This window comes from Parambassis ranga, chromosome 15 (genome assembly GCF_900634625.1).
Source record: "Parambassis ranga chromosome 15, fParRan2.1, whole genome shotgun sequence".
Lineage (NCBI taxonomy): Eukaryota > Metazoa > Chordata > Actinopteri > Ambassidae > Parambassis > Parambassis ranga.
The window spans coordinates 5,053,076-5,077,431 of NC_041035.1; the positions used below are offsets into that span (position 1 = coordinate 5,053,076).

At 40.5% G+C, this 24,356-nt stretch overlaps 1 protein-coding gene across 5 annotated transcripts in view; it reads right to left on the reverse strand.

The window, feature by feature from the left end:
- Window positions 1-24,356, reverse strand: part of atrnl1a (attractin-like 1a) — a 180,322-nt gene that overhangs the window by 145,631 nt on the left and 10,335 nt on the right. For all 5 annotated transcript variants that reach the window (XM_028423948.1, XM_028423947.1, XM_028423945.1 and 2 more), the window contains exons 2-5: window positions 6,003-6,086; window positions 4,175-4,288; window positions 3,255-3,383; window positions 1,109-1,317 (exon numbers count right to left, since the gene is read on the reverse strand). In XM_028423948.1, coding sequence (XP_028279749.1) covers window positions 1,109-1,317; window positions 3,255-3,383; window positions 4,175-4,288; window positions 6,003-6,086 — 536 coding nt within the window. The remainder of the gene's footprint in view (window positions 1-1,108; window positions 1,318-3,254; window positions 3,384-4,174; window positions 4,289-6,002; window positions 6,087-24,356) is intronic.

Consider the following 24,356-nt stretch of genomic DNA (forward strand, 5'->3'; position numbering starts at 1 on the left):
AGAGGTGGGTTTCTCAGATTATGGCTGAGGTAAGTATTAACACTATTAAGCATTTAATGGTGAAAGAGCCTTTTGGTTACATTTTCTGTATGTGTGTTTACACTTCATTTGGTTGACTTTTTTTGCACATCATTTGTGGTGCAACTTGTGTATCATACTAAGAATTTTGATGCAGACTCTTCCTCTTCATCTGGTCCCTAAACATCAATTCAGCTCCAGGCTTTTGTGGCTGTTTTAATTTAACTATAGGAATCTATTAATTGCTTTTCTAGAACATGCAGAAACAATTAATAGTCAGACTTACATAAATATACGTATTTAGTACCAAATGTAGCGACTGTTAAGTATAATTGTTCAGTTAAATTAAATAAACAATAGGCATCGTATGCATAATTAAGTTACAAGATAAGTTCTTGTGTTAAGTTTAACGGTCAAACCATCAATTTTTAAATTTAATGCCAGCAATCAAATAAATTTCATTTTTAAAAATATTGAAAATATATTAATATTACATGATTCCTGCTGTTTCCCAGGATAATCATCCTTTTCATTGGCTTCCTTGATTTTTTTTTTCTTGTGTTTACACCATCTCTCCAGGAGGGGGCGGCAATTTACTATCTCATCCAACATCACCAGAGCAAAGCCAGGACTGGTGTGGTGAGCTTCATTAAGGTGACATTAGTCTTAAGTCAGGTGTGCTAGATTGTCAAACAACTTGTGTTTTCCAACAACAAAGGATTCATGCTATGCTTTTGGGAGCTTATTGTAATAACATTCAACATATACTCAGTAAGTCACAGAGGAAACGGTCCCAAAACCATAAAGTTGCTGAGTGTGGAGCTATAAGGCGAAATTATTCACAATAGAAACATAAAAATATACATAAATAAATACATAATGAAGCCACATGTCTAAATTGAAATTCATTCTAGAATCATTTCAGTGTTTGGAAAGCCTTTAAGACAGTTTTTTTTCTTTTTTTTTTTAAATCAATCTCTGACCCGCTTTGACCCAGACCTTTGGACATCAGTGTGTAATATGCTGACCGTCCAAACGGACTGTCCTTACCTACTATGTCCTACTTTCTGATTCCCTCTTTCACATTTACCTTGCCAGCTGTCGTTGCAGACGCAGAGCTTCTCCCCGGTCAGGTCACAGTAGCCGTGGCCCGGGCTGCCACAGTTATTCCTGCAGTATGGGACGTCGCAGGCCTCTCCTTTCCAGTACTCCTCACACTCGCAGTACACACGGCCCATGACAGAGTTGGCTGTGCTGCATCTGCCGTGGCCTGAGCAATTGTTGGGACAAGAGTTTATCCTGCAGGACACACAGATAGGTACTAAGTAAAGAACTTTGAGGTTATACAGAATACAGAGTATACTTGACTGCCACTCACAGGGTTCATTTTCACATAAGATAAAACATAACTTTGAAATATGAATCTAAAAAGCTGTAGTATTGCAGCACTGATTGTTAAAGGCGTATGTACATCCTGTTTCCAAAGACTTCAGGTTTGATTGCATTTATCTTGAGTGGGTTGAAAAGTCTTCACAGCAAATGAGATGTGACAAGCAACAAGGAGGCACTTGAGAGATGGAGCAAGAGAAATGTTGTTTCAAAAGAAAGACTTAAAAAAAATGAGAGACCATCTGCCTTGAAGAATGAGCAGTCTAAATAACAGGGAAAAGAAATTACACGTTAAAATTGATCGAAACTGAACAAAAAGCGCTGATCTTCTGATAATTATGGGGTGGTGTTCTCTCGTATCAGATAAATAAAGATACCGAAAGAGATGGAACGACTCTGGGGGAAAACGGAGTCAAGGACCAGAGGGAGAATACCATCTTTGTATTAATACAAAAAGCTGGTTTGCTCCTGTGACAAGAGGGTCGTCATGACAACCTTTATTCTGCTCTGAGTGTGTGTGTCCTGTCTCACTCTACACTAACTGTCCTCCCAGGAGTCCAACCTTCCACATAGCATTCAATTTTCCATCATGGCCGTCACAGTGACTCAAAGCCACCTGTCCGTGGGTAAGACACGGTGACACGGCGCTGACAGCGGTGAAGATGTACAGTGTGTATTTGTGTATTAAATTTGCGTTCAGTAGCAAGTGATCATTAGAGACATTTTTGCTTTCAAATATAGCTTTTGTTCACCTTCAGTCAAACACTAACCCCTAGGCATTTCCTAGCTGTTTTTCTCCCGTCACATTTTTAATCACTGTTGGCTCATTTTTTCACTGCACCTCCAAGGAAAGAGCAGAAGTAGAGAGAGTTCAACATGTTCTTTTGTGCAGTACAACACAGTTATACTAAGACATGAATCCTAAAAAACAAATATGTCCACCAGTGTCACCAGTCTAGGAGCTATTGATATTTAACTTGTCATTTGTACAGCTTCTATAAACCAGTTTTACCGCTATACATTATATTCGCTGAAAATATTTTTTACATGACTGTTGGTCACTAGAAGGTTTCCTAGTTGTCCAAAGGAAAGTAGTGTTTAGTTTTTACAGAATCCTGTTATTTGTTGCCAGTTTGTTAAACAACAAAATGGAGTTTAATTGGAAAGTTGCTCGTGGGCTGCCCCTAATGTTTGGGTGCGGTAGGTTGACTCCCTCATGTACAGGGAAGTACAGGTGTATTTACACACTGATGGAAAAGGAAGCAGCTTATCTTCAAACATGTCCTCAGATAAGTTATTGATTTGTACACCTGCTAAACTGCTCCATAACATGAATAGCGTGGCTTGCAAACATCATACGAGCAGTGTACAGCTTCACTAACACATGTTTAAAAAGCATACCACACAGAAACTACGTGAACAATGTTTAACTCAAAATATTCAAATACTCAAACAAATATTCACTCTTGGACTCTTGCTTGGTCTCTTTGTCGCTCTCTTCTCTAGAGAAGATCCTCTTTGGTTTCTTTACTGCCTCCTCCATGACATCCACTAAGAGAATAATAAGCTACATAGTTTTAACTTAGCTGCCATCTGACTCCACTTTGGAGCAGCTATAGTGGCGTCTGCCTGATGTACGCCATAAAGCAGTGTGTGAAAAACTACAACTGCTTCAGTAATGGAAACATGGTGTGGATAAGAGTTTTTTTCCTTGGTTATAAAAAGTGCTGGTTCTTATGCCTCACTTTACCTACTAGTGCATAAGATATGCAGGTGTTATATTATCGTACTGGTCCCCAGAGATTATCTGTAGCAGAAAGACAGGCAGGTATAGCATCTAGACTTACGAGTAGGCGATGTTGAAGCCAGTCAAGTTGTAGGCAGCATCGCTGAAGAAGTGAAGCAGAGCATAGCCAGACGTCGTCACTACCTCTGGGACTGTCTCATTACCTCTAGTCTCTGGCACCACAAGACCACTGAGGAAGGAAAGAGGATGAAGAAAATGTAATTATAATAAAAGGTTGCTGTTTTATTGAATGCACTCTGGTCTGCAGGGCTTTCAGATAAAGGAATTCCACTTCAGGAATTGCAGACTTCACTGAAAATATAACAGTGATTAGCGTTCAGTGCAGTGTCAGATTGTAACTGATGATGTTGTCACTTTTAATGCATGCAATGCACTGCAAATATACCCTTACATTAAGATTAAGCCAAGCAACTACTGTTTTTATTTTTTCTAAAGTGTGTCCATCCATCCATAATGAACTGTGTAAGCATAGTGTTGGTAATAATGCTACACACAGCTTTGTGTTATTAAATGGCAGATGTGTCTTCATGGAATAGCCTACATTAGTCCCTTCACGGGAGCAACTGCACTCTAAGCACGAGGCCTCAGTGGATTAGAGTAGAAAGTGGGAGGTTATTAAATGAATGTGGTATTAGTGTTTTTTTAACATATATAATGAAAGAATGCCACCCACATTCTTGTAGAGATTGTCCTTTGGGAAAAAAAATATGCAATAAAGGCCCAGAAAGGAAGTGACATTCAGGGATAATGTGAGTAATTGCAATATTTTTCTCTTCTTATTATCGCTGCTTTATACCACGGTTTAATTATGAGGCCCATTGTTTGCCTATACGTGGAGTCATTTGACTGCAAAGTGCAAATTTATTGATGCTTTTGAAATACTGCCAAAGGCTACCTGGTTCATTTCCATATTTCCTTCCCCTAGCTCTGCTTCCCCTATTCAAAAGAGCAAGCGCTCACCTGAACACGGCAATCAAAGGGGCATAAATGGAGTCTCCATCGTAGACGTACATGTGGTCCCAGCTGCACTCTGTGGCAAAGTGATTGAAGCGCAGCCTGAGCACTGCATTAGGACTGGGAGACGGGCAGAGAGAACACACAATAGATGGGCATGACAGGAACACAACTGATGAATATATATTACCTTGTGATTCTTTCTTTTCTCTGGTATTTATTAATAGTGAATAAGATTGTAAATTGACACATAAAAGAGACTCTCGCCTGCCTCAGAAAAGCTTTTTGTTGCATTGTCAAGTGTCCTTTTCTTAATGTACGTCTCCTCTGTTTACACAGAGATCATATCCTGGCTTGAGAACCCTGGAGTAGAGGACGCTCAGCAGGTGAACACCAGGGGCCGTATAGTCATAAAGATTCTTAACACTGAGAGTTTCCCTTAGTGGTGGAATTCAAAGAAAATTCTTAGAATTATGTCCTTTTCTAAGAATTTCTCTTATAATTAAGACTAAATCTTAGCCCTTAAAACTGTTAAGGAGGAAGAATTTTAAGAGGCTTACAGAGACAGAGAGGAGAAACGTTCTCCAAACTATGAATGACAGCACGCTATTTAAACATTACAGATTAGATGGAGCAGGCATACTGTTTGTGGTTGACCTCATCTTAGATTGACCATCGCTTTTCGCACTCCTCACTTGTGCACAAAACCAAGAGGAGGCAAGCGTTCATCTGCCGCTCTGTCCTCCCATGTCTGTCTCTTAGATTGTGCCATAATAACTGGGCTGGGTTTTGCTCAGAGAACTTTTCAGTTCAGCCAATTGTGCTAAGAGTGAGCATTGTTCATCTATCCAGTTTGGTTTTCACATTTTTTTAACCTGTTTTAACCATTTTGTTTGCAGATAAATCTGCATCAACCAGCACCTCTACTTAACACATCTCCTAAAACAATGCATCACGCTTAGCAACGGGGTCAACCACGCCTCCTCGCTAAGATCAAACGTTCAGTCTGCTCTTTCCTCAGACTTGCTCTGACAATGTTCTTAAATCAATTTTAAGCTAAGAGTCCTTACTAAGATTTTTTTCCCCTCTCTGAGGGGATTTTTAAAATCTTTGTGAATACGGCCCCTGGTGTCTGTGGTGAAGGTCCCGTGTGTAATTTATTTTTACATTCATTATTACATATTTAGACTTCTGTCAGCCTTTATTTCCCTGCTTGTGCACAAGCTAATTGAAGCAGACACCACGTGTTGCACTGGGGACAAATGCAGCCAAACATTGTTATGTGAGACTGAGTTGCCAAAGAAGCACATGTCTTGGCCACCAGTAGTTGAAAGACTTTTGAGGCGATTTGGTGATTTATTAACAAAAATACTACTAAGTGCCTGCAGAATGTGTGGTTATAAATAATCTATAAATATGCTTCTGAGCTTGATCATGAGCATCTCCTGGAGGATAGAGACACCACTGAATCTTCACCCTACAGAGGAAGGTCATTGTTTCCATATGTCATTCTGTTTGTGACTGCTACATGGGGCTGTGCACCATTTACTGGCACACACTGAATGTCAATAGAATACAATAATAAATACAGCACTTTACAGCTAATTACATAGCTGTTACTATGTGCAGTCAGCTGGTGCAGGGTGCATCTCTGAGCAGTAACTGGTCTCTGAAGCACAATGACTACATTGATAGACAAACTCCTTCTATTTATGCATTGATAATGCTCTCCTTATCTGGAGCCCTTAAGTCAGATACAAAACACTGTTTTCATCCAAGTGGAACTAAGTAAGATGAATTATGATATGTGGAGGATGAAAGCATGGGTACTTACAATCCTTCTATTAACCATGTGCATTTGGTCTTGTACTTGTAGTTTACCGGGCCATCTGTGAGCGAGCCTGACAGGTCTGTTAACCTGCAGAAAGAGAAGCAGTGGTTCAAAGGTGATGATACAATTTCATATGATGACTATGAGCAATACAGGAAAATATTAAGTGATTTGTGGTCCCAGATACAAAAATAAACTTCGCCAAAATTTGTCTTTTAAAATCTTGTGACCCTAATAAAACAAAGACATCATTGTTATATATGGAAGCTCTTAGTCTGTCAGATCATGGGACATCTAGTACTAGTAGTATATTTAACCAGACTTGATCAAGTAGCTATAGTGGTTTGATTTAGGAAGGCTTTTTAAGGTTGTCTCTTTTGTAAAAGACTGGATTACAAATATTTGTTTCACACATACGCATACAGCACCATCTGAAAATACACAAGACATTATTTCAACCTTACTGACATCTAAAAACATTCTCACACCCACGGTTAGCATCACATATATATATATTTGATTTTCTTTCTTTTTTTTGTTACATGTCGGGATTAAAAAAGGTTTAGAAAATTAACATCATAGTTTAGGTCTTGGTTACCATGGTAACTCCTCTGCAGTATGATTTGCTGCCAAAAAAAGAAGCGACTGCCACCGTGTCCTGGCATCGATTACTGCTGTAAATGTAGCTACTTCCACTGAAGTCAGACATTTAAGTTGAGGAAATCACAGAAAAGTGAGCTTTCGACTTCGGATTCATAATTTTTTGTTTTACAGCAGTAGCATAAATTTCTGCTACAAACACAGTTGACAATATGACTACCGATATACAATTTGATTATTACTATATGCGTACTTCAAACCATACAGTTCAGTTTTAGTCATACAGCATGACTAAATGATGTTTCATTCATACATTGTAGATAACAAAAGTATATACTGTTCCCCATCCTTCATTATTTATCTTTTTGGTTACCTCCTAATCTGTTTGTCCAAAATGTGCTAAACTTTATAACATTTAAAGAGAATCCATTGTTTATCATTGTCTCAGCCTGCAGGGATTACACAAGTCTCAGATTGAGCTTTGACTGAAGGTGGCAGAGTAAAGCGGCTTTGAGAAGATGAAACATGACATTCCAATAATGTCAAGGTAAGACAGTGCATGGTACTGTTGCCATAGCGATCACAACTTGACATATTCATTGGGCAATTGTAATAACTAGGGCAGTGTGTGTGTGTGTGTGTGTGTGTGTGTGTGTGGTAAACAGCGGTCACCCTTGTCAATCAAAGCAAAGATGGAAAAGGTGACATTGGAGACACACACAAAACATATCTTCATCACACACAAGCAGTGAAGATGGCGCAGCCTGTCTCGGGTTGGACAGTGTGTTATTGTCTGTGTGTGTGTGTGTTCATTGTCTAAGCCTGCAGAGCATGCAACAAGAAAAACAAGTGAAACAACTTGTTTTTGTTCTGAAGAAGAAACTTACATCAGATTAATGTGCGAAGTTAAGAGAACACAAGACGAGACAAGGCCAACATCGTCGGGCAGATACTCAGCCTGGATGTGCTTTTTAAGAGAAATAAAGATTCACTGGTGAATGGGGTACAGTCTTGTTTACTGTTGCACCTCTGAGCCGGCAACAGAGTTAGTCATAATGACAAATCCACCGCTGCGTGGCCACAAAGGACACCTGGCACTTCTCCCATTGTGCAGTAGCAGCTTGTGGGAAGCAGCAAACATGGCATATAAAGGTGGTGTCTTCTTATTGGCCTTGTAGTCTTGTTAATCTCTGTCTTACTAATGCCATGGTTAAACTTAAACATAGGTCCTTAACTACCAAACATTCTAGCAGCAGTTGAAGGAGCAGATGTATATTCTCCTCCCATGTGAATCAGTCCAGAAAACCTGCTGGTGAGAACAATTGTTGCAGTAACAAAGAAAATGCTTTTAACCCCACATCCTCCATTAGCAAAATTAGCTTGATTTTTGTACAACTAAAGCCAAATGATTGGCTGAGTTGTTTTTCAAATCACTTGCAGTATTCTGTGTGTGTGTGTGTACAGTATGTAGAAATATTACATCACCTCTATATCCACCACTACATAGTTGATTAGGTTCAGCCCTGGAATTTTGCTCTAATCAACTGAGACGACTGCCCTTTTAATTTCTAGCCACTGCTTACTAACTGTGATTGTATATGTACTCATTAAAACATAAACAATATGTTAGCACCCTGCCTGATTCGCACATTGTTATTTATGAATCTGCTAAAGGAACTAAAAATGAAAGAAAACTGGCCTTTGAATTATGGGACAGAAAAACACGCCATCATCCCCATCAGTGCATGAGATTAAAACCATGTCAGGTCAAATGTGCTGTTTCTGTGGAATGAGAGAAAACAGTGGAGAGCTAACAGATTGCAGCACAGCCAGACACAAGCCACAGTAAATGCTCCAATCCTGCCAATATACCACGAGCACACAGAACACACACACACAGTAACACCATGTCAGAATTAGATGAGGTAAAAAAAAAATAGAGACTCTTCTTTTGATCCATCCCTCCTTACTTTCTCTGTTTCTATCCATCGCTTCTATCTGCTGATCACAGTTAGATCCTCTGGCTGTAATCCCAGATTAGAAGAGAAATATTCACGTCACGCTGCTGTAATGTTTGACTCAAAAAATGATGATGATGATATTGATGATGGAAAACTGTTACTGTTTTTGGTTTCCTGCCACTGATCATACACAAATACTGCTCCTGTCAGATTTATTCGGGAGAGTACATCGCTGTTGATGCTAATGTTTCTCAAAATTAAGACCATGCTTTACTTATAATGAAAGGTTATAGAGGTGAGATGCATGAAAGTGTGCTGTAGTGTGGCTCTCCTGCTGGATTTCTAGGTTAAGTTTTAAAACTGAGAGCTGAGTGAATATGCAGAGAGGCTCAGCCCATCCACAAAACATGCGAAAGGTAGATTGCCATTCATAGTTAATGTGGAGCCTCCTTCAGCCACAACACACCATCACTCTAAACGCCTCTTCCATTAATCCAAAGAAAGAAAAAAAAAGGAGCCTGGCACAGGGGGAAGACACACACATGCAGGCATGAAGCCAACACATTGTCACATGGAGCACTCAGAGCCAGCTGAGGTGAAATGAGCACACATCTTTTAAAAGAAATCACAGAGCTGGAATTAAGGTTAACACATAATGAGGAGACAAATGTGAGCAGGTGATGGTGGCAGAGGAGGAAGAGCGGGACAGGAGAGATAAAATAGAGACAGGGATGAGAGCATGAGGTATAGGGGAAGAGAGTCCAGCACCCTTTGAAATATTCATCTGCTCCGGGTGAATAATTGATGGCGTACAGAAGATAGATGCATGAAGGATAGACAGACAAATGGAGAGAAAAAGAGCAAAAAAAAAAGTGTCAGACAGAAAGAAAGAGGCCAGTATCCCCAGGTAGTGTCACTACAAATCTTTGGTGTCATTTGCCCTGTCATTCACTCCAAAGGCAGACCTCACCACCTTCTGCCCCACCTCCTCACTCATTTAATACTGTCGCCTAATGTCACACACACACAGAGGCACTAATGGAAAGCTCGGGCCTTCACTCACCTCTTCATCTACTCAAATAAAAATTATTATTTTAAAGCAGCACGGCCTGGAAGTCCATCACATCCGTCATCCTCCTCTAAATGCACTTCTCTTGAGTGCATTTCCATCTGCATTATTAGCACTGTATGCCATTTCTGCTCTATGACTAAATGTGAGAGTATGTAGGAAATAAAAGTAGTAAGTAAGCTTGTATACTTGCTGTATCATTTTTTTCTGGTCGCATTGACCTTTGACCATGGAAACCTCATCAGTTCTGCCCTCACATTGGACAAAAAAATCTCTACATCCTTTTTTCATTTTGCGTTGAAGTGTGTTTATGCAAGTGACTTCACAGTGACGCTTATGTGTGTCCAATTTACCCATGTTCAGAATGAAATATTTGTGTCTCTGGAGTGAAAGACTCTTTGTTTAGTAATTAAGTGAAAAAGCAGCCTAAAGAATTACATTAAAATCCTGACAATACCTGTGGTATCTTAAGTGTATCGGCAGATTAAGAGATGTGATTGTCTGGGGGAAAATAATGGGAGAAATAAACCTTTACCTATAGCAGAGAAAGAAAGGCAGCACGGTTTAAATGCACGTGATAAGCCCATGCAGAGTGCTTAAAAACTGCAGCTGTCCCTACAGACCTCCATGTTAAAATAGCACCAAACATGTTTTGGTTTTCATTATGTTATTGCACCTGTCTTAGCTCAATACAGCTTCCACCTCTACTAAAGTGTACCTACAATGCTAACATAGCACAGGTTCATATGGGATTGTTCTCTAGCATGGTTAGCGCATTAACCTGTTTATACCACGCTCACCATTTTATTTGCATATAAAACATTTTTATCAGATTTTCCATAACCCCATAAGATTCTAATGCAGTGCCACCTGTTTCCAAACACCAGCTGACTCCTGCCATCTTTACATTCCTCCGCTGCTTCAAATAATTTAGCAGCTTGTTAAAGTTTTAACTTCAGGACAGATTTGTCTTCGTTTCATTAGAAACAACCTCAGGGTTAATGCTCAGACCACCCACCCCACCCAGTCCTGCTCATGTTAAGTGTGCAGTGTTCAAAAACTTCAGCTCCCAGGAGAGCCTGAGGTCAGCCTAGAAAGTGGGCGGGACTTGCTATCTATAGTGTCAAGGTGTACAGCAGAGCCGCAGCTAATGCACCAGTGTATTTAAGATTTAATGGGCTTTAATGGCCCCAGTAAGGAAATCAAATTACACTGGTAGACTATTAGCTTTTAAGCAAGAGCAGCAGTAATGTGCCCTGACCATGTGTGGTGATACCCAGTTTAAGTTGAACAGGCAGGTCAGTGTGTCATACAGGGATGCATGAAAGCCACCTTGTTGTATTGATTTTCTCTTTCACAACATTAAGAATGGCCACTGCACAACAGCACTGTGACACACTGGTACAGCAGAGGAACCGCAGCACAAACACTCAGCCGTGACGGCCTGTCTGTGTTTCAGTCAGCTGAGAGTGACATCAACCTGAGTCACAAAAACATGCACACGTTTGCGTGCAGCTCTGTTTTCATTCCTTAACCCTTTAATCGTCCTCTCTGACGCTTCGCACCACACACCTCCCCGTACACCGGACCATTAACTTGCCTACGAGCCGTCCAGAAATGACTTCACTTTGCAAAAATGCCATCACTCATGAAAAAAAAATCATAAAAATTTCACTAGCTTAGAATAATAACCCCCCTCTATATGGTCTAAGATGACCATATTTAGAAAACACAGCTCATGCCACTCGAATGAAACGCATAATTCACAACAATGCACAACACAGAGGAATTCCCTCTGAGGCCAGTCAAAACCCTCCTGAGGTTTAAACCCAGAAACACAGCCTTCTGCCGCTGCAGCCTTGAACACACTCATATCCATTTAAAGGTGGTATTACCACTATAAAAACCCAGCCTGGACTTCACCTGTGCTCTTCATCTCTGAATCTCTTTACACTGTGCAGCTGAGAGAAGAGACACTGCTGTTACATTGGGAATTATAAAGGTACATATTTTAATTCTGTGCATGGAGCAGGTTTGCTCAAAGAGCTGGAAATGTTGAAAGGGATAAAGTTACACAGTGGGATTTGAAGTAAAGTTCATTTTCTGAGGTAGCATGACTACCAGCTAAGTGTAAAGTGTACTTCAGTGCACAGGCGTCCCACCAGCGCCTAAACAGAATGTAGCCTTCATCATTCGGTTGTCTGTTGTTTTCTGTCCCAGGTATCAAATGAGACTCCTGTGTTGTGAATAAATTATAGGTCTGTCTTATAGAAGTTGCAATAAAAATCAATCCAGTCTCACATGGAAATGTGTCATGATGACTGTGGTACTCATTTTCTTGAAGGATGGTTGAGAATTTAGTCACGCATTTTGTGGTTTGGAGAATTAAAAACATTGACAAATAAAGGGAGGCGACACTGCTACGTCTAAGAAATATATACAATTTATAAAGAATGCTTTTAAAGTCAGCATAATGCATCCATTACTGCATTACTATAAGCATAACTGCATTTTATTTTACTTCTTTTATTGACCCATCTTGAAAGTGACCTACAGTTTAGGCATTGAAACTACGTGGTGAGGTTTTAGACGGCTAATTTTTTTTCATCTCTCACCACCATTTTTGGCTTCCATAGTGACAAGTCCCACCCCCAGAAACATGTTTTTATGATCATATCAGGTCACATACACACTGATCATTTTAGGGAACACAGTCCTTGTGAGACTGACCCGCAGCGGCCCCGCCATCAACTCACTGGACTATGGAGAAAGTCAATCCAGCTAGAGTAGGATTGTATCTGGATAGTCTTTAAGCTTTAAGCTTGGCTATCACACATGCATGTCCGCGCTCAATCCGGCTTAACCCGGCTTGTTTACTGTCCTCCAAGCCGCTAGGTGGCGCCTTGTAATATACAGAGTCTGTTCAGGCCGCGTGTGCGCATACGTGGTGCATTTTTCTTGTCCTGTGTCACTCGTTCCTTCGTTTTTTTTTCCGGTTTAAAAAGCTGTTTATGCCTTTGTAGCCCTGTCGAAAATAAACTTGGGGCAAAGCTGTCGTACTTCGACGGTTGTTTACATACAGCTTTTGTATGCGACCCACTGTCCCTGTGAACCGGAAGTATCACGTCGCTAGCCGGATTCGCTAGCTGCATTTGCGGTCAGACCTGAGTCACATTTGAGCCAATCCGGCTTGAAATCAAGCTGAATATAGCAGGACTATCCGGATATATCTTGATACGGCCCGAATCCTGCTCTAGCCAGATTGATTTCCCCAGTGTGAACGGGGCCTAAGAGAATCCACTGCCAGCACATTCCGAGAAATCCTTTGTCTATGGCCCCAACGAGAGGGAACTGCGTGTTTCCATTATTATTAAACCCTGAGTGTATTATGTCATCCCTAATTCACACGATCATTTGGAATTTCATATAATATTCCATCTGGTAATTCAGTGTACTTTAATAATCTGTGGTTTTCACAAATCTCCAGCTCCCCTGAGGAAACAGATTAACAGCGCTCTCCACAATAACCTCAAAGCCTAACACTCTGACTCTGTGCTCTCCTCTTACAAGGATCCATACATTACTTCACATGTTCAGCAGCAGTATAATCTCCCCACAGGGAATACATCCACTCTCCAATTTCCACAACGTTTATGTTTGTATTAAGTTCAACAGTCTGCAGATAAAACAGTAAGTAATATTATCTGTGACAACGCAACGCTCACTGTGGATAAAACACACTGAAGGTAGCAGCAGAACTACATAAAGCCTGTGATGGATAACCAGACAACCCAGGGATGACGGCTGCATTGTTCACACGGACAAGCACGCACACACACACAAAGGTGTGGGGGTCCCCAAGCTGGGGCCAACAGTGAAGATTGAGAGATCTGTGCACTGTGTGTGTGTGTGTGTGTGTGTGTGTGTGTGTGTGTACGCATCAAGGGAGAGCAGACTAGAGGAGATGAATGACCAACAATTGAATAACCTTGACCTTCTCTGCAGATATCCTTTATTAAAAATCAAGAAAAGCCCTTCTACTGGGAATAACGAGGGCAGAGACTGAGCGTGTGAGTGTGTGTGTACGTCAGTATGTGTGTGAGAATGTGCATGATTGATGTTACTGGGTCTCTATCACCTACGGTGTAGTCATGGTCCAATGGCTTTCACACCAGCGCATCATTTATAGCAACCTCACCACAGTCTCTCTCTCTCTCTTTCAACACACACACACACTCTTCATATAAATCCTGTACCTCGAATAAGGTCAAAGAAAAGCTAATAGGAACATGGCTTGTTTAAGTAGAACACAGTCACCTGAAGGAAGAAAGGAAACGAGAAGAAAGACACAATCAGAGAGGACATAAACAAAGAAGGAGGAAGGAAAGAAGGGTAAAGAATAAAGAATGGAATATATAATGGGAAAAATGTGGGAAGAACTAAGGAGAGGAACAAGACGGGGAAGAAAACCTCAGAGGATGAAGATTAAGTTAAAGAGTTAAAAATTGAGATGAGTGAAAACAAAGTGGAAGAATAGAAAGAAGACAATTTAGAAAGGAATGTTGAAAAGAAAAAGAAGAAGAAATGAGAGCAGAAAAGAGCGAGAACACCCGTTTCCCTCCACCATCACGCACACAAACACATAGCAAGCTGCATAACGATGCGCACATCCATACGCATGAGGCGACTTTGCTTTATCCATCTGCCTCTGCGGGATGTGAAAGTCATATTCAAATATTCATCCTCTGGTGTCTGAGGCCCCGGCAGAAGCTCCAGCTTTACCCTGAGTGTTCAGACCCGGCTCCCTAACGACTCCCTGCTCTCTGAAGGTTAATGGACTTTATGAGTCACTGTATTAATCGCTGCCCCGGGGTCTATTAACCTGGGACAACTAAAACCTGAGAGTGCAAATACACAGCGGGGAAGTCGCATATAACTACAAGTTACATTAACACTGCAGCTTTCCTCTGAGACTTTATAATAACGTCCCTTAGGTACTGTTAGCCTGACAACATTTGGCTCCGTTACTGATGAGTACAGAGTGTTCGCACATGGAGTCTGTTTTAACCAGGAGAGAGACAATCATACTCAAATTAACCCAACTAACTAACAGATATATGGATAAATCATATTACACTGACCTACCATATCCATATCTGTCCAGACAAATGAAGAATGTATTTTAAATACAATTTTTTTTATACATTATAATGTCTTAAAGTAAAGTTGCCCTTTAGTATGGATATATTATAAATATATAGTATAATGTGTACTGTTATTGCAAGATCATTTTAAGCCGTTATGTTGATGTAGCTTTCATAAAGTGACAGCAACCTTTGACCAACAAAATTCAGTTCATATTTTCTAAACTGAATAACACACGTGACTTCAGCTTGACATTGACCTTTGACCTTGGACTAATAAATTTTACTCATTCAATTTGACCAAATTCCTTCAGTGCATCTTAATATATGGTGTTCATAGTGTTTTTCCCCCCCTTAGGTCACAGTAACCACCAAATTGACCTTTCAATTGGGTACGAGGTGACCTTTCACCTCTTCATTCTAAAATGAAAAGTCAATTTGTCCATGTAAATTTAAATAAGTCCAGTCAAGACATTCATAAGACATAGCATTCACAAAAACAAGACAGAGTTAAAACTTCAAAACTCCAACCATAGCAAAAATAATGGTCCAGCATAAACATCATTATTCTGATGTTTACATATGATAATGTGTTATTAAAAAACTAACCAAGCAAAGAGGGATGTTAAAATTGATTTACAATCTCCCAAAAAAGATTTTCTTGTTTTCCCTGAGTCTCATTCAGCCCTTGGCATCTTTTTATCCTGGATATGTTCTCCCTCTGCACCAAGGAAGTCCCTCTCCTTAAATGAGATAAAGAGAGAGAGGAGGTTCCTAGAGGACCTTTAGGAGCTGGCAGGAATTAATACCTGCTTTTTAAAATCTTCCTAATTTATCGTGTAACTACAGTCACATTTCACATTATTTGTCAGCCTCTCTAACACACATGTGAGACAATAGAATGTAGCCAAGCAAACTACACTACATGGTTTAGTGTGTGTTTGGCCGGAGAAGGCAAACAACAGAAAATCCTTGAGTAACTATAAAAAAAACCCTGTGTACTTTGTGGCTTTGTGTCCAGCTCAGACCTTGAATTCTGCTCCCTGTGTTCACTGTGCACCTGCCTACAGAAGCTGTTCGGCTTTAGGAGTATGCCTTAATAACAGTGAGACTAATACAAACCACTCCAGAATGGGCTGAGACTTTTACCTCTAGGGTCTCAGCTGGCACTCGAGCACAACTGCTGTCTTTAGATCTGCCCCCAGGAATCATACTGAGAGGAAAAATGAATCAGAGTTTGATTCAACACTAGTTTAAAAAAAAAACGCCCTCTCCTCCCATAATATTTCTTATGTCTATGTGCGCATCATTATTCATGATAGATGAGGTCCAGCTGCAGTCTCATGCATTGATCATTCATTCCTTTGTCATCTCGCAATAATAAACACATAAAACAGAATGACCTGCAGGAAATAGATTACATCCTGGTTACACGCAGAGAAAGTCAGTTCATATAATTTTATATTCACATCTACCAGTCAACATCATGTGGACCAAATGAATCAAGCTACAGATGGAAGAATACCAACGCATTTCTATTTAACCCAGACACAACAGATGGTCACATTAAATCTTATTTCTTTAGTTAAATCTAATTCTCAAAGATGATGAAGTCATTAAGATTGTGTCATCTTTTCTCTCATAACCTCACTTGCTATTGCAGGAGGAGCTGAAATATCAGCCTCCACAAACATGATATCATATCCATTTTCATTCCACAGCTCTGTTGCCTATCTGTCCTTGAGGCTTGTTTACCTCTAAGATTTTGGAACAATCTGTGTCTGCCTGGTTTTGGGACTCTGCCTTCCCTCAGAGGAAAAAAAATACATCCCATAGTTCATGCAAGAGCGCTGCTGTGTGCCAAACGATGCATTTTACATCACCTGGCTCGCAACACGTACTCAAGAGAAACTTTTACTTACATAACAGAGTACCTGTCAGGAGGCACTGAAGCCATACTGGAGGCTCAGTGTGGAGCCAAGGCTTACTGAGAGACATCTCGACAGCAGCCTATTAGACGCACAGGCAGTGTTGGGGAGTAACGGATTACATGTACCGACGTAGTATAAGTAGAATAGAAAATATGAGTAACTGTAATCTGTTACAGATACAGTATAAAGGGATGGTAATTAGAATACAGTCACATTGTTGAAATCAGTGGATTACACAACAGTACCGGTACTTGTGTTTATTCACTCTGCTGGATAAAAATCTTTTTTTTTTTGTTGACAAAGATCTTGTTTACAGCAGATGTTACACTTTCTCCTGAGCGCATGTCTCATTGTGTGGTTATATACATTTGTTTGATGGTGGTCATTGGAGTGAGAGCTCTTACCATGAATACAAAATCTTTGATCAAAGCTAAAGTTTTTGGGCCATGTGAGCAAACTGGACAGAAATCTGCATGCTGCGGGTGACAGAGAGGACAGTGCAGCCGGACTGATGGGGTTCAGAGGATGAGGATGAAGAGTGAAGGTGTTGCATTGTGCTCTTATAATGATCCTCAATCATGATGCCAGTACACTGTTACACTGTTAACGTCACTTGAATGAGTGAACCAGTTAGCTGCTAGCTAGCTCCGTGTAACTCTGTGTAAGTAATCCAAGTATTCACAATACAATACTCAGATTAAGTAACAGAATACATTACAAATTACATTTCAGCACAGGTAATCTGTATTCTGTAACTGAATACTTTTTTAAAGTATCCTTCCCAACACTGCACACAGGTATTTTTTATTGTAAGCAACTTCAGTTTGGTTAGACAGCACTTTAATGCAATAAAAAGGTAAATTTACTTATATGATCAGTAAGGTATTACTATTTAAAAAGCAGCATATCCCTTCCATAGTCAATTCAAAGGCTGAAGAAAGAAGCCATTCTGTCTTCTGTGCTCTGACACACACTGCATGTGTCATGCCTGACACGCATGTGCAGAAATAGAGTCTTTATTACAGTCTGACAACAGGGTGCTGTATTATTATGGAGTTTGCACCCAGCCCATCCAGGCCACAAGCTGATTATATACTGTGTACAGCCAGCAGAGGTGTGTTTGTGTGTGTGTCTGTGTCTGTGTGTGTGCGTATGTGTCCGCCCCTATGGTGAGCCCCATCACATGTGGTCTGCATTAAAATGCTATTGTGTGTTATGAGTCTGCACGGTGTTGCCATGCCGACTGAAATCACTATCCCATGCTGTCAGCCTCTCGCTCATATTATGGGATGGTTTCCTGTACTCTGCATGCACATACACACAATCCCTACACCACACCCAAAACAGACAGCTAAAGTCCTGAATACACTCCAACACACTGCCGCATGAAAACAAAGCACAGACAAAGGTTTAATAATCAGCTGAACTGACCCGTTCTCACTTGCCTGCTGTCACTGCTAGGTGTGCACAGTAGGGGTCAGCGTGTTCGTTTTAGCTGACAGCTAGGCTTGTAGTGTAAAGCATCTGCTGTATTTTATATGCATTTCTATGTCACTTACTGATTATAGTGTTTGGAAACACCAAATAAATTGAATTTCATTAATTGCTAAATTGTGAGATTATTGAGATTAGAGCCTCTGCTGCAAATATCAGCAGCTGCAGTGAGGTAAGCTGCCCCTGTTTCCTTAGAGACACCTGCATAACTGAGCGTTGCTGTGACAAAATGTCCCTCGCAGCCACTGTAAAGAATAAAATAACACCACAGAAAGGTACTCGTGTTGCTTCGGTTAGATGGAAATGGTTCAATTTTGCAAGCTCTGACATGGAACAGATGACCATGCTGCTTGAACTTGTTGGGGGTAGGGATGCGTGATATTGTTCAACCCTTTTTTTTAGCTGATGCTGACATTTTTTTCCAACAAATTTAGAATAACAAGGCTTTCCTTCTGTGAAATTAACACGGTTGCTCAAATTGAAAGAATGGTTCCCTATATTTGAAGAGATACCCTGAGTACTAGTTAGTGTCAGCTCTTCTGATGCCATTAAGGCCCAAAACTCAAACCTGTATGGTTATGCTAAAATAATTTACAAAATAATTTACAAAAATATTGTGTTTTCACTCTATAAGTCAAATAAAGTAAAGTTAACTCAGCAGACCAACAATGACCTGGACACTTCTGCTCTATGATGCTTACTCCCAAACAGTGGTGGAATGTAACTAAGTATTTGTACTTAGTTACTGTACTTTAATTTCTTATGTATTTATACTTTACTTAAGTAAAAATAATAGTGCATACTTTATACTTTTACTCCATTACATTTTGCAGCTATTATCTGTACTTTCTACTCAGTGTTTGTAGTTACAAGTACATTTATGAATACGGTTGTGTTCATACAGCTGTGCTGGACTGATGTGAGGTCAGACTCTGCATGGAGGTGGTGTCACGCTGCCAGCTGTGTTTCTATAATGAGCCTTAATCATAATGCCGGTGCTCTGGCTCAATAGCTAACTAGTTAGCTACTGTCTGCTAACACAGGTCCATCCATTAAAGTCTGATTAACATGAATCTAAAGCAGGAATACTGACACAGTAAACATGGTGAATGCCTATTTTTTTAATTACCAGCCTCTCTGTTCACTTGATGCCCACAGCCTGCCTCATGACACACTACTGGGTACTGAAAATGTAGATTAACTACACCTAGTCCATTTTTTTTCTTTGATTATTTTAACCTGTTCAGATCCTTCGCAAGGGAAATCAATAATATCTATTCGGTGCATGAGTACTTTTACTTTTAATACTTTAAGTACATTTAAAAGTAAGTACTTAAGACTTTTACTTAAGTAGGATTGTTGATGTAGCACTTCTGCTTTTACTTAAGTATATACAGTGGCTTGCAAAACTTTTCCACATTTTCTCACATTATTCCCACAAAAATAAATATATTTTATTGGAATGTTATGTGAAAGACCAACACAAAGTGGCATACAGTTGTGACGTAGAAAGAAAGTTAAACATGAGTGAATTTTTTTTTTACAAATAAAAAACTGAAAGGTGCAGTGTGCAAAAGTATTCAGCCCCCTTTTCTCTGAGTGCATCCAATTGCCTTCAGAAGTTGCCTGATGATTTCTGACTGATCGAATGTTGACCTAATGACTAGATACAGTCAACCTATGTGTAATTTAATCTAAGTCCAAATACAGCTGTTCTGTGACGGCCTCTGTGGTTTGTTGAGAGAATATTGGGGCGCAAACAGCATCATGAAGTGCAAGGAACACACCAGACAGGTCAGGAATAAAGTTGTGTTGATATTTAAAGCAGGGTTAGGCTATACAAAGATTTCCCAAGCTTTGAACATCTCACAGACCACTGTTCAGGCCATCATCAGCGAATGGAAGGAGTATGGCACAACTGCAAACCTACTGAGACATGGTCATCTACCTAAACTAACAGGCCAAACAAGGAGAGCACTGATCAGAGACACAGCCAAGAGGCCCATAGTGACTGTGGATGAACTGCAGAGATCTACAGCTAAGGTGGGGGAATCTGTCCATGGGACAACTATCAGTCATGCACTGCACAAATGACTTAATTGAAGAGTGGCATTAAGAAAGCCATTGTTAAAGTAAACCATAAGAAGCCATGTGAGTGACCTAGCAACCATGTGGAAGAAGGTGCTCTGGTCAGATGAGACCAAAATTGAACTTTTTGGCCTAAATGCAAAACGCTATATGTGGCAGAAACCTAACACTGCACATCACTCTGAACACACCATACCCACTGTCAAACATGGTGGTGGCAGCATCATGCTCTGGGGCTGCTTCTCTTCAGCAGGGACAGGGAAGCAGGTCAGAGTTGATGGGAAGATGGATAGAGCCAAATACAGGGCAATCTTGGAGGAAAACCTGTTGGAGTCTGCAAAACACTTGATACTGGGGCGGAGATTCACCTTCCAACAGGACAACAACCCTAAACATAAAGCCAAAGCTACAGTGGAATGGTTTAAAATGAGACATATTAATGTGTTAGAATGACCCAGTCAAAGTCCAGACCTAAATACAATCGAGAATCTGTGGCAAGATCTGAAAACTGCTATTCACAAACGTTCTCCATCTAATTTGACTCAGTTTGAATTGTTTTGCAACGAAGAATGGGCAAAGATTTCAGTCTGTAGATGTGCAAAGCTGGTAGAGACATACCCCAAAAGACTTGCAGCTATAATTGCAGCAAAAGGGGGTTCCACAACGTATTGCCTCAGGGGGGCTGAATACTTTTGCACACTACAGTTTTCAGTTTTTTAATTGTAAAAAAAAAAATGAACTCATGTTTAATTTTCTTTCTGCTTCATAATTGTATGCCACTTTGTGTTGGTCTTTCACATAACATTCCAATAAAATATATTTATGTTTGTGGTCATAATGTGAGAAAATGTGGAAAAGTTCAAGGGGTATGAATACCTTTGCAAGCCACTGTATTTTGCTGGGTATTTGTACTTTTACTTAAGTACCAAGCTTCCTCCACCACTGCTCCCCAACCGCAGCTACAGGCAGCAAAAGTTGGTGTCCTCATTTTCCAGTGTCACCTCATCTGACACAGACATTGGCATTTGATATCAGGAGACACTGATCTACACTGTCTTGTGGAAAACAATCAATCCCAGGTATGAACCACTGAGCCATGGAGGTAAGGCTGAGCACAAAGGAGCAGGAGAAAACGTGGCACCCTAAGCTCAGAACAGAAGGAAAAAAAACGACACACTGTAAAGATTGATTACTGAAAAGTCTTATTTTGTCTGTAAAATCTTAACGTTTTAGGCCATGCACAGAAAATACACCCAATCACTTGTATCATGTGAGGAGAGAGGTGCACATATGGCTCAGAGTAAAAGAAAATCTTCTCACACGGAGACAAATGTTGGTATTCTGGTGTGTAACACACTAAGTGATCCTGAGAACACATGTAAAGAACATGAGGTTCTGACCACCTGGCAGAGAGTGACAGGACAAAGTGACTGCTCACCCTCAGGCTCAGAGTGTGTGTTTACGACCTGCTATTGCATTCTCCCTCTCTCTGGCTTTCTCCCACACACACAAACACATTCCTGAACAGAGAATATCACATCAGAGATGAAAAATGAAAACAAAATCGAAGAGCACTGAGAGTTACAACACAACACGGGCAAACAACCAGACATGGACACAAATAATCCAGGCCGTGCACTCACTGTAAACACACCCACCCACCACGTGCAGACTCACACACACACACACACTGAAACACACAGGAAAGCAGTGCTTGCACATGCTTCACTGGTGAAATCATTTGTGAGAATTGGAAGGGAGAAGAATTTTTAAAGGGGATGGGAGGTGTGTGAGTGTGTGAGAGAGAGAGAGAGAGACTGATGGAGAGATGAGAAGAGGTACACACAGAGGAAGGTCTTGAAGAGATGCACCCTGCCAACAAAATAACTCCAGTGTCAGCAGGGACTTAGAGGATCAGCTACACAAAGTCAGCAATCCCGAACTGACCACACACACTCTCATCATACGACTGCTGCCGCCCATAACAAAACTCTCCATTTATTTTTATGGTAGCTGCTGGGAAATAGGCCCACTCTCAATCTGTTAGCACTAACTTCCTGTAGCTTCCTGCCACAATAAAAGCCTCTTAGCACAGAATTTTGATGTAAACTAATTCTACGGTATCAGATGCACATAGTGACCAGAGGGTTTGATTTGTAATTCTGGTGTGTAACAGGGAGGGTGGAGATGGTGAAGTAGGCCGTTATACGTTAGCCTTGATACGAACCTAAACAAATTGCATCTTAATGAAACAGATGTTATAAGAGTGGCATGTCTTTAAGAAACTGGGCAGTGTGTGTGTGCATACCTGGGAGGGGGTGAGCGTGCATGAGTGTGCACAGAGACCGATAGAGAGAGGTTGTGTGGCCGTTGTTAGTTAGCGGCAGGAATTAAATGTGCAATACGGAATAAAACAATAAAGCTGCAGCCTTGCAAGGAAGAAGGAGTGATCTGCACTGAACTTCTGCTGCTGTGTGACAGGGGTTGTTTTACCCATGAGCATCATTGCTCATCCCTGGAGCTGCACATGGTTCAACTCTCTGCTCTTTGACTACAGTCGGGAAGCTGAAGGAGAAACGGTTAACACAGAATATGTGGACAAGCAGATGATAGGACTGTCTATTCACATGTTTAGTTCAGATGTATAATTATCTTATCTCCACATGTCCTTTCCCCAATGACGATGCTATCCAGTTGGCGGATAATTAGCGTCTTCCTGATAAAAAAAATAAGTTGGCATAGCAACTGGTGATAGATGGTGCAGCAACTGTCTATGCATACGTGGATGCGGCAGAATTTTTTTCGGGGGGGGCATTTGTTGTCAAGGCGGCCGTCCTAACTATAAAGCGCTGTGGGAAACCCTGGTTTATAACTAGGTATAGGTGTTTTCCACAGCTCACCACCATAAGGAAGACAAGTCGATATTTCCAGGCATTGGAAATAACCACTGTGTTATGATCCTCAGTTTGTTCCCTGTGCTTCTGGTGTTTCCAGTGTTTCTTCCATCTTCAGTGTTTTGTCCAAAGTCTTTGTTTATGTTTTGTTTTCAGTTACATTTTTAGTTTTGTGCTCGATTTTGGATTTATGTCAGCTTTATTTAGTAAAGCTCACCTTTTGTTTGGACTGATTGGTGTTTTGTTGGTTTCATTTTGGGTCCTTCCTCCAGTGTGAACTGGAAACATCACAGTATCGGCTCTCTGCCTGTGGTCGTACCTGAGTAGTGCGTGTCATATTTGTTGATAGGGATAGGACTCGTCAACATGGTAGCAGAAAATGTGCTTTAACCCAACAAGCCTTTGCTTGAACACACCTGTAATGCAACCCCTGTTCTGTATTTTTGCAGGAGTATTAGTCCTGTGTGTGCCCAGATGTGTCATCAAGCCATGCAACTATTTGTCATTTCTAGGTAATTCATTCCTGCACAATTCAGGGAAAAATATAAATCACTAGACACTCGTAATTGTCGTCCGGATTGGGAGGTGTTTTAGGTGGTGTCCTGACGTCAAATCTAAACTGAAAATGTTGCAAACACTTTTGTTGTGGAGGTAACAAAGTAGAGAAGACGAGCACACCCAATACCACATAAAGCATACACAGGAAATCGCTACATGCTAATGGCGACATGTTAGGTTTTTGCGATCGAACTTACGTGAGAATCAAAGTAATTTAAAAACAACATACACAGGAATCAAGATCGCGTTTTTCGAACGATTATTCATGGGCCTATTTCCTAGCATGCGAACAGAAAATATACCAGACTCGAAAAAAACACGATGCAGCAATTGAGTGTGAACAAACCTGCTGATAACATAGAAAGAAAGCACTCTATTTAGCATCCAGTCTGAGCCCAGAATAAATCAATAACTAATCGTCAACTAGACAGATCTTCATGTAGATACTGATGACTGTAAAACAAAAAGACAAGTTCACACATAACCTCAGCGTCAGTTCAGCTGAAAAATCCTCACTGAAAGATTCATGTTGTTACTGTCCAACTACCAACAGTTAAAAAGACAAATCTGTTGTAAATATGTCAGGAAATAATTGCTACATAAGAAAAATATTGACCT